Source organism: Kickxella alabastrina, assembly GCF_025024165.1.
Source record: "Kickxella alabastrina strain RSA 675 chromosome Unknown BX661scaffold_24, whole genome shotgun sequence".
NCBI classification, from domain to species: domain Eukaryota; kingdom Fungi; phylum Kickxellomycota; class Kickxellomycetes; order Kickxellales; family Kickxellaceae; genus Kickxella; species Kickxella alabastrina.
Window position 1 is genome coordinate 1 of NW_026251495.1, and position 10,558 is coordinate 10,558.

A 10,558-nucleotide genomic window follows, 5' to 3' on the forward strand; every position below is an offset into this window, starting at 1 on the left:
TAAATTCATATATAAAATATTGCTAATTCTGTAAATCTATTGGGGTTTGGGGGTAAAAGCTGTTTGCCACTTTTCTCTCTCCTTTTCTCTTTTACTTGTATTTATACCTATACTTATTTTTCAAGGTAATGTCTTTTTGTCATGAATCTCTCGTCAGTCTCTTAGCTCGTCAGTCTCGTCAGTCTCTTAGCTCGTCAGTCTCACCAGCCTCGCCAGCCTCTTAGCTCGTCGGTCTCACCAGTCTCGTCGGTCTCACCAGTCTCGTCAGTCTCACCAGTCTCTTAGCTCCCTTTTATAGCTCCCTTTTATACTTTATTCAATAAATTTCTCATCTAATCTAATCCAATCAAAAAACCCCTTTTATTCTCCTTTTTGCGAAAAGCGCAACGCGCTTTTTGCTCCCCGCCCAAATCTCAAAATTTGGAAATGCAAAAATTCGCTATCTCTGCTTTCTTCTATTTTGCTCACTTGCACCTCCCTCCTAATGCCTTGGCGTTTCGTCCTTGTGCTGCCAACCTCTTGCAACCCTGACTCCCCTGAAAATCACCCTTTTCCTGAGCTATTGTGCTTTCTTATACTCTTCTTATTTAATTCCTTTACTGCATTTTTCTTTGGAATTAGGTCATTTTTTATATCTGACAACAAACTGCCCAAGACTTGATTCCTGTAATAAACCTTATTCGTGCTAACTAATTTTATTAAAAATACACTATAAGGGTGCTTCAAGAGCTCCGCTTATCTATTCGAAACTATCGCCCGTGAAAATATAAATCGCGATTGTCACGTGATATTGCAATAATTGATGTCACACCGAGTGTGTGTAATGCACAAATTATGCGAATGCTTATTAAAATGTTTGCCCCAATAGCTCCTTAACTGTAACACCCATTTGAAACAAGTGTATGTATTTATCTCCAGCGCTCTTGTGGTTTTCATGTTTCTCCCAGGTCATCCCAGGTGCCGGACTACCATGAGGTGCTGTAATTAGTGCCGCCCTGATTTATTCAAATGTTATATATGTTGTCGTACTCTATAAAAATCTGGGGCTAAATTAATATATTTAACTATCAAAAGTTACTTTAGGAGCTGAAAAGGGGGCAGTGCTGTGTGGGCAGTGCTGTAAACATAATGGTGCTCCTTGGTGTCAGCCAGCAACAACAGAAATATGTATAGCGGCCATGAGGGCAATCTTGATTATTGAAAAGGGAAGATAGTGGCTTGAAATGTGTGTTGGGCACCACATATGTATCCATTTTTATTTTAGGCACTGTGGGTCGGCAAATTGCACAGCCTGTCGAGGTTTCTTTTTTCCAGACTTTGAGTTAAACTGAGTATATTGTTAGAAACTAGTTTTACAGCGTTGGGGTTGACTTTCCCTGTAATACCCTATTGTCGTCTGATTAGTGGGCCTTTGTGGACAAGGTAGCCGCTATCATTGGTTTTGTTGCATGTTCCAGAGCATTTCACCTATTGACCCCATTCAGGCTTAATAACGGTCATCCAAATTATTATTCATTGTTTAATGTCTTATCCAACGCTTATCTTGCTGTTTGTGCGGCCTTGGCTTGTTTTTACCTTGTATGTGATACAAGAAATTGCGGCTTGTCTCCAGCGATTGATTAATGAATCAATCGCTAGTTAATTCCTTGGATATATGGGAATTAATACACACGCATAAATACCAATGGATATGAACAGTGGAGGCTGTTCATCCTTTAGCTTTCTTTTAGTTCATTTTAGTTCAATATATATATTTATAACATAACACTCTGTGTCGTCTGCATTTGTCATTAAAAACTCGGGGGCTACAGATTACTTGTTGGCATGCGGCAGATGAACACAGCAATTAGGGATTATTCATGGCCGCTGCCTAATATTGGCACTCTACTGAGTTTGTGACATCAATTATTACAATGTCATGTGACAATTGCAGTTGTGAGATTGCGATTATTTGAAATTGTGATTATTTACAATCACGATTTCTATTTAATCTGTTGATAGCTTTGAATAGATAAACGGAGCTCTTGAAGCTCCCTTTTGGTGGATTTTAAATCATAAATATATTACAGATAAACTATTCTTATTACAACAATAGTCATTAGTTCAGCTATCTTTTCTTAGTTAAGATATATATATTCTATTCAAGACACTAATCAGTTGTTTAACACACATGGCTTACCAGCACCATACTCCAATAGTGCGCCTAGGCGCTGGTGCCAGAGACAAAAATCGCCAATACATGCCACAAGTTCTCTAGCTGTATGACCTTCGCCAGCACAGCCAGTGCCACAGTTGCATCCTGCAATGTGCACAGACACCAGAGCGAGTGCAGAATCAGCTGGTCGGTGTATGCATACTTGCTTGGCACCAGCCTGCAACACGGCCAATGCACCAACCCAGGACTTGCTGTCAGCTGTGCCTTGCCAAGGCTTCGCGACACAAACTCATGCAGAAACCCAATGCCCCATGGGGACATGCCCTGGTCATCCTTGCAGATACACGCGGGGATGACATCGACAGCGCCCAGCTCCAGCAGCTGCACCATCTGTGGATTTGCCATCTCCATTGCATTTTCTTCTGCTGCTGCCAGCCGATATGCTGTGAGAAAAGTACACAGCCACACGAGACTCTCCACCGGCATGCGCAAAAGCTCAAGCTCAGACACTGACTGGCGTGCGACACTGAGCAATGCAGACAGAAATACCAGGTCGATTATCCGCCGGTGGTACTCGGTACGCAGCGCAAACTGCTTTACCATGGCTGCACATACCAACACAATCACAGAGTCTGACTGCTGCCTCTGCTTGCTGCTGCCTCAAGCCGAGCTGTTGGCTGACTGCATAAGTGTTTTGCTGAGCACCTCAAGCAGCCTGCCGCCAGCTTCCTGCTGCATGTGCCGTCAGCCCAAACTACCCTGCCATCCCACTGCAGTGTCATTAGCAGCACATGCAGCAACACAACTGTCCTCAACCAGTCCCCCCTCTGCTGCTGAATTGCCCTGATCCTGCACAACTATCAGCTGCAGCACCTCTCACCGCATAGCCGTATCGAGCAGCAGCTCAGACACAGTATCCAGCAGCTTAAAGTTTTCTGAATTCAGCGCCAATTATCCAAGGAATTAACCATTTCGGGCATCTGAATGTCCAATTCTGCCTCATTGTCCGCACTCCCTTTTGGGATTATTGGTCCTGGAATATCAGGCGTGTCGCTGTTGCTGTCTTTGGCTGTGTGCAGCAGAAATCTAACTCATACTGTGATTGGTCTAAAAGATGCGAAAGTACCCGGTATGTGCCGAGTGCTGCTCCGACGCCAATTGCAAGGTGGTACCAGCTATCGTCTATGCTAGCAAAAGAATATTGAAAGGGTGTAAAAAAGAACAGTAATTTGTTAATTACGAAATGTGAATTGGAAAGGAAAGGAAAGGAAAAATAAAGAAAGAAAGAATAACGTTAAATTGAAATCATTTGGCAAAATAGCAAAAATCGAAAATTATGGATGAAATCAACCATGTTCAAGTAAAATTGGCCAATGTGCGAGTTTAAAAGTATGTTGTTTACAGCTAAAGTGATCGGCGAAAGGTGATCGGTGGGTTGGTGAATCTGTAAATAAAAGAGGGACAGACAAGAGTTTTAATCTTTATTAAACGTGAAGAAAAAATGAATAGAATGTATAATTTTATCTTTTGCAGTTAATTTTTGGGTCGTAAAAAGATTTATTAAAAACAAAAAACCTAAAGTGCTAGCTTCTTGAATGACCCAGCGTTGATCTCGTCCTCAGCTGGTCGCTTAAACTGGCCACTATCCTCTTTGAGGAGCTCAACGCCTTGGGGATGCATAACCTGGGAGCAGCATCCCAGTTAGCCTGTCGTTAAAATGTACTGTCCACCAGAGCTGGTGGCTTATACTGGTTTCCCGGTTCAAATAAGAACCGGCGCATTGAGTGAATAGGCCTGATATCTTCCTGGATTCCTATCCCAACAATTCCAGATACCTTTCCAACCATCCTTGGATCAAACCCCACCTTGTGATGGCGAGGGATGGAGAGTCCAGGAATTTGAAGCCCTGAACGTCATCCCTATTAGTACCAGCTGGACGCACTGCATCCATAACGACATAGAAAACACTCTCCATGTCGTCAAGGATTCCCCGGATGGGGCTGCTGCTGAGCATGGGAATTCCCATGAAAAGCGGCGTCCCTGTAAATGGGTCCTTGGCCACCTCCACCTGTCCCACTGTTGTTGCATTGAACCCCCACTGCTCGGCAACATCAATGTGTTTGAGTTGGGTTGGCCCAGTGTCCCTGGCAGCATCCTCAGCAGTGCCCCAGCCAATGACCTTGGCACAGCCCCAGTCAATGACATACACCTTGTCGTTTTTGACGCACACATTCCCTGCCGAGATGTCCCTGTGCAGGACACCGGTGTCATTTGCCTGGGCAAGACACAGAGTCAGCTGCTCGACAAAGCCAGGAACCAGCTCGGCTTTCTGATTGTCAGTCTTGACTTTCAGATACTCAGCTATTGGCTGGCCACAGTACTCCATGAGCACAAACTCCAGCCGGTATCCATTGAGGTTGCTGATGAGCAGGCCCTTCGAAAAGATCTCAGGAATACCCTCGACTGGTCTCTTGTTGAGGATGGCGTATGCGGCACCCTCGGGCAAACGATTGACTGGGGTCCAGGAAAGCTTCAGCACAGCATCACGACCTTTGCAAGTACCCTTGAGTAAATGGACATGGCGCCCAATCATGTATGAATAACGCGCTATTGTCTCCCTGATACAAAATAGAGCAGCATCATCCTTGGCATCCTCAACATCCTCACCATCCATGACATCCTCGTCATCCTCGTCATCCTCATCACCCATGGATACCGAGTATAAGACTTCGATCTTCAAACTGCTCTTGTCCTTTCCCTTGGCATTGCCCTTGCCTTTGTCATTGTCATTGTCATTGTTATCGGCTTTGCCCTTGTGCGAAAAAATGAAAGAGTTAGGTTTCTTCGAGACATCGCAGAAATGTCCGAAAATGGTTGACTCAAGGGTCAGTAGGAACCAGAACCGCATGAGGCATGTCTGAATTTCTTTTGCTAGTTTAGGCGTCCAACGATCAGTATCAAAGCATAGCCGCCCAAGCTCAACGACATACAGTTTGTCATGATAATATGCGTGAAGCGTCAGGAGGTGCCCATGGAGGTAGAAGACAGGCGCAAATGTGCGGGTTGCCTGCTGATCATTAAGCAAATGGCCGTAATCTGCGAGCTGGCCGCGAGTATCCTCTATAGGTCCACCAAAATCTGGATCCATCTTAGCTTCGAGTATAGCATGGATGGAATGAGCGTTCTCCTCTGCGTAGTCTCTGTGGTAAAACGCGATGTCTGGCTTGTGCGGAGTCTTTGGTATAACCCTATTCTGATGGTCACTCAGATTAAGCCTGCAGTCTGGGATTGGAGTTCCGCCTGTCGGAATAACCCCATTTGCGACATCAACCGCATTGACCATTGCGTCGAAGAGGAGGATAAAATATTTGACCAAGCGAGCTTCCTTAGCCAACCCGATAAATTTCCCCGAGTTGCTTTTGAACACGTCAGCAATGGGGAAATCGCCGAGCTCCTCAATCGGGCGATTTGTATTGGCTACGATGCCCTTGCTATCAGCCACTGGCGACCCCCTGGCTATGTCGAGGAAAAGATCAGGCCAATCCTTGATGAACTGATTATACTGCTCTTCCACACCCAACGATTTGACAAACTTATCGAACAGATCGACTTTCTTAATGTTATCGCCAAGGCATTTCAGCAGCCGCTGACGGCGCTTATCGCGTACTTCGGGGGGCTCTGATTCCCCGGGTGGCAGTTCCTCCTTTTTTTGAATTTTCTGGGGCGTTTGGAAAGTACCGCCTGTCTTGCTGTTCTAATAAAAAATAAAACAAAATGTTTTAAATTAGTGACTGAATTAGTATTATATGCAAACAAAATAAACAACAACAAATAATTCATCAATATCATAACGATCCGTTTATATTGAAGTACTTACGCCTATTTGATTCGGCGGGGTCTTATTCGGAGGAGCTAGCTCAGACATCATTGAGAGAAAGGGAAAGGGAAATAGAAAGAGAGGGGGGAGGAAGGGAGAGAGAGAGAGAGAGAGAGAGAGAGAGAGAGAGAGAGAGAGTGTGTGTGTGTGTGTGTGTGTGTGTGTGTGTGTGTGTGTGTGATAAGCACTAAGGTATGGTAAAAGTAATAAAAAGTGAAGAAAAAACAATTTGAACAAAATGGTGCGAATTGAGAAAAAAAAGCAAATTTCAAAAGTAGAAGCAAAAGTGGAAAGTTGCAAAGGTGAAAAATTGTTGCGATTGATTGCGCAAAAAAATTTGAACAAGAAATTATTTTATTATAAACAAGCTTCCGAGCTTATTTTAGTGCTCGCATTTGGTTGGCTGAAATATCAAAACAAGAAATAATTATATTTACGGATTAATTTACAATCGGCATTGTGTTCCCTCTCTTGCACATTGTTTTTGCTTCTATTGCTTCTTTTGGGAATATGGTGACCCCGCCATTCACTACTGTAAAAAATATATGCTTTAACACATACATTGAACCAGAGATCCGTTCATGTTCCATCGCCTGGCTGCCATATCAATTGAGACACAGAGCCCCATGTTTCATGTATCCACGATGGGAGCATAAAATTATGAATGTGAGAAAAAGTCCACTGGGACCTTTAAGACCCAGCCGCAGACCTTGCGGCTGAGACGGTCAATAGAATCCAGGTGTATCCAGTACCGATAGATGGTATATTAGAGAAACTCAAGGAACATCTGAACGCCCACTACCAGGATAAAGAAGCTGGAATCTGGATGTGAGGTGCAGCTGGCAGGAGCTGACAGAGTACAGGCACACAACGCTGGTCAAGAAAATTCAAGGGAATCATGCAACAACAAGCAATGGTGTTTGTAAATGAGATTGTACATAATCAGCACGACTGGTACAAGAGACAGTGAGCTTGCACGTCGAACGATAAATGAGGGTATTCTTGACACCTGAGAAATGCCGACTGTTGGTACCTCTGATCTCAACAAACATCCCAAATACCAAATATGTGACAAGATGATGGCCTGCCAAAGTGGCCGCAGACGAGAGCAATGAGGGCAGCAGATATGCACACTAGCTATATGGCCACGATTGACGCTTTAGTTGGTAGATTGAGTACTTGTATTTAATTTTACTAACACCTCGGCAGACAGTTCCACTGCCAGAAAATTAGACATAGCCCTGAGTAACCAGGGGTATGTAGCCAGGTTCTAAAATAGGGTCCAAGATGGGTACGGTGGTGCAGTAGAAAATCAATTGTATTCATCAATTTCAGCTTTTCTTTTTTGTTGGAATCTGGGAGCTCTATGAATGTTCGGTGAACGTGAAGAGATAAACACTATGTATATATAATTATCTATTGTAAAAGCGCTATGCATTGATGGAGTGCGACAGTACATTTATGTGATGTGTGTCCCTGTATGACTATCAATTGAGTGTTTGTCTGGCTAAACAACCAAGGCTGGCTAATCAATTGATCGCGACCAGCTAATAAAATATAATTGCAAGTTTGCAGAACTGCTCGGTTTAAAATATTAGTTCAACAATGGCGTTGCAAATAATTCATTTAAAACAGGCTTAATGTGTTCAAAATTTACATGTTAAAATACTATTTTATTAGATGCATGGTAGTTTCTATTTTTAAAAGACAAATGTCATTTTGAGCTTGGCATTCTTAACCACCCTTGCCAGTTTAGTCGCATTGTTTACAATGTTTTGGAAAAATTCACAACGGGCTTTCAACAAAAAATTTACTCGGACAATCCTAGTTCACATTTTGCACATGCTTATTGTCATTTTAAAAATATATATTTGAACAAAATAAACTAAAAGAAAGCTAAGGGATGAACAGCCTCTACTGTTCATATTCACTAGTATTTATGCGTGCGTATAAATTCCCACATATCCAAGTAGGGAATTGACTAGCGATTGATTCATTAATCAATTGCCGAAGACAAGCCGCAATTTCTTGTATCATAATGTAAATAAGTTGCATATGCATATTTTTACTTTGAATGATAAAATGTTATTAAGCGCAAAATTAATCACATATTGTTCATCCAACATACCAGACAAGAACTATAATTACTAACAAGTGTTGGCTGTGTTGCTAGATTAAACAACAGTCAGCAATGTCAGGCAGTGCTGTAACGTTCTGTGTGGTCACAGGTGTACATATATAAAACTAAATTTAACATTTGAATAATCTCTGCAGCATGTATTGTTAATATATTTGGCCATGTGCAATTGTAGAAAACATGTTACAAATAGATATTGTTGCACAGACTGAAGATATGGAAGTGGATGTTGAGGTCGAGAATCGCGAAGCAGGTTTCCACCTGCGTGCCGATTGATAGGACGCTAATTGGATCATGCAGGCGCAAATTAGGGAGGTATTACATTGATGCCCAAACATGCTTCCCATTTTGAAATGCACACACATGAGCGCACACACACGAAAACCACAACATTGACTTGCCAAGATACCGGTCTGCTTGCAGAAGACCCAGTTCTCACCAACGGAGTGCACAATTGACAATGTGCATAACAAAGGCGACAAGGCACATATATAAGATGAGGCCGGCCCTAGCAGCACTTTAGAAACATTAGTAATAAAACCTTTTATAAAATCACCCCTACTTTTTAACACTAGGCAACTAGTGCTCTTCACACACACCCTCTTACATAACAACAGTCTTAATGTGTTCAAAATCTACATGTTATAATACTATTGTGATAGATGCATGGTAATTTCTATTTTTATGACATGTTCTTTTGAGTTTGGCATTCCAAAGTGCCTTTGCCAGTTTAGTCGCACCTTTTACAGTGCTTTGGAAATTTGTTTTTTTTCAGTAGGTCTTCAACTAAACATTTAGTTGGGTAACTGTGACATCAGAAATGGGGGCCGAGTCACGTGACAGCGCAGACGCGTAAAATATGTTTATGATATTTTACGCGTACGGCGAATTCTGAATAGTGAGCTCTTTAGCTCTTCCCGTAGTCTCATTTCTATTAATATATATTATAGCTAGTCCAAATCGCATTACATTTGGTAGCACCTCGAGTTCGAAAACCCGCGCTTCCTCATCAACGACTGACTGACCGACAGACAAACTGGTTAATATATATATATAAAAACAAAAAAAAAAAAAAAAAAAAAAAAAAAAAACAGTAACCATGACTGGAATGTCGCCATACGAATCGGCAATGAGATTCAGCCCGACACTGGCACCAGACGAGGACAACGCAGAGAAGGTGGCAATTGCCGTTGGACCCTGGGTGAGAGATACTGAGGAACACTTTATCCACGCAAAGCTAGACGAGAGTGAGTGGGTATTTGTAGCCTCACACAAGATCCCAACAGACAAGAAAAACGAGTACCGCAGACACTGTACAGAACACAACAAGGACCACCGCGACTGGGGAACGTTCAAGGAGTTCCTGACAACTACATACTCGCGTGCAGTGTCATACTATGACACACTGCACAAATACTACCACCTACAACAGCCTGGGACATTAGAGACCTTAGAGGAGTTTGTGGTGCAATTCAAGTACCTCGCGGAAATTCTGGAATTCAAACTCTCAGACAGGCATGTGACCACGACCTTCCTCATGAAGCTACCACCAATGCTCAACCAGCAGATTCTGAGCGAATCGACAAGCTCGACAGTATACGAGATTGATGCACTGACTTCCCGTGCCAGAGCCTTCCTGCGCATTCATGGCCGTCATGATAATACAGCTATGAATGTGGATGCAATAATGGTGAATGCAGTGCAGACAGAAAGGAGACGCAGTGGCCTGCCGCCATTTGCAAGTGTCTCCAAGCAGTCGGGCTGTACCAAGGAGATGTTTGAGAAGTGGGCTGCCAACAACGTGTGCCTTGGGTGTGGCAGTGATGAACACAAGTGGCATCGCTGCCCTAAGAATACACACCCAAAAGCAAGAAGGGCATGAGTGGATGTGAGTCCTCTGCCCTTATCATCTCTGAAATTGCCGTTTGCCCCCCAAATAAAACCGCTATTAACAGACAAACCTCACCTGAGCCCCAACTGATTTTAAATGCAACTATAGACACCAAAGCCATCCGTGTGCTCATCGACAATGGATCACAAATTACCATCATCAACGAACAGACCCGCGACCGACTTAAACTGAAATCCGAACGACTACAACACAGCCAACCAATACAACTGGCCAATGGCGCACACTACAAGGACTGCACCGAGTCGTGCACAGTAACGCTGCGCCTCCTGAGCAACCTAACAATTACAGTACATTGCCTTGTTCTCCCAGTTTCCGAAGATATAATATTAGGAAATAATTGGCTAAAAAAACACAAGGCCACGATCCACAGCCACCTTGACAAGGTGACATTTGACTATGGCGGGAAAAGCTGGTCCATCCGGGGTAATGCAGAGCCTCGGACCGACGAGGACCAGCTGAAGCCTATGTCAATCAGTG

At 43.3% G+C, this 10,558-nt stretch overlaps 2 protein-coding genes across 2 annotated transcripts; one reads left to right on the forward strand and one right to left on the reverse strand.

Moving 5' to 3' along the window:
* Positions 1–2,430: 2,430 nt before the first annotated feature.
* BX661DRAFT_187003 (uncharacterized protein) lies at positions 2,431–3,225 on the forward strand (the record flags this gene model as incomplete). The annotated part of the gene is made up of 1 exon (XM_051537131.1): positions 2,431–3,225. A coding segment is annotated over exon 1 (332 nt), but the record flags the coding sequence as incomplete, so codon positions are not given.
* A 778-nt stretch (positions 3,226–4,003) lies between these two features.
* BX661DRAFT_187026 (uncharacterized protein) lies at positions 4,004–4,288 on the reverse strand (the record flags this gene model as incomplete). Its single annotated transcript, XM_051537132.1, has 1 exon — positions 4,004–4,288. A coding segment is annotated over one exon (279 nt), but the record flags the coding sequence as incomplete, so codon positions are not given.
* Between the last annotated feature and the right edge of the window lie 6,270 nt (positions 4,289–10,558).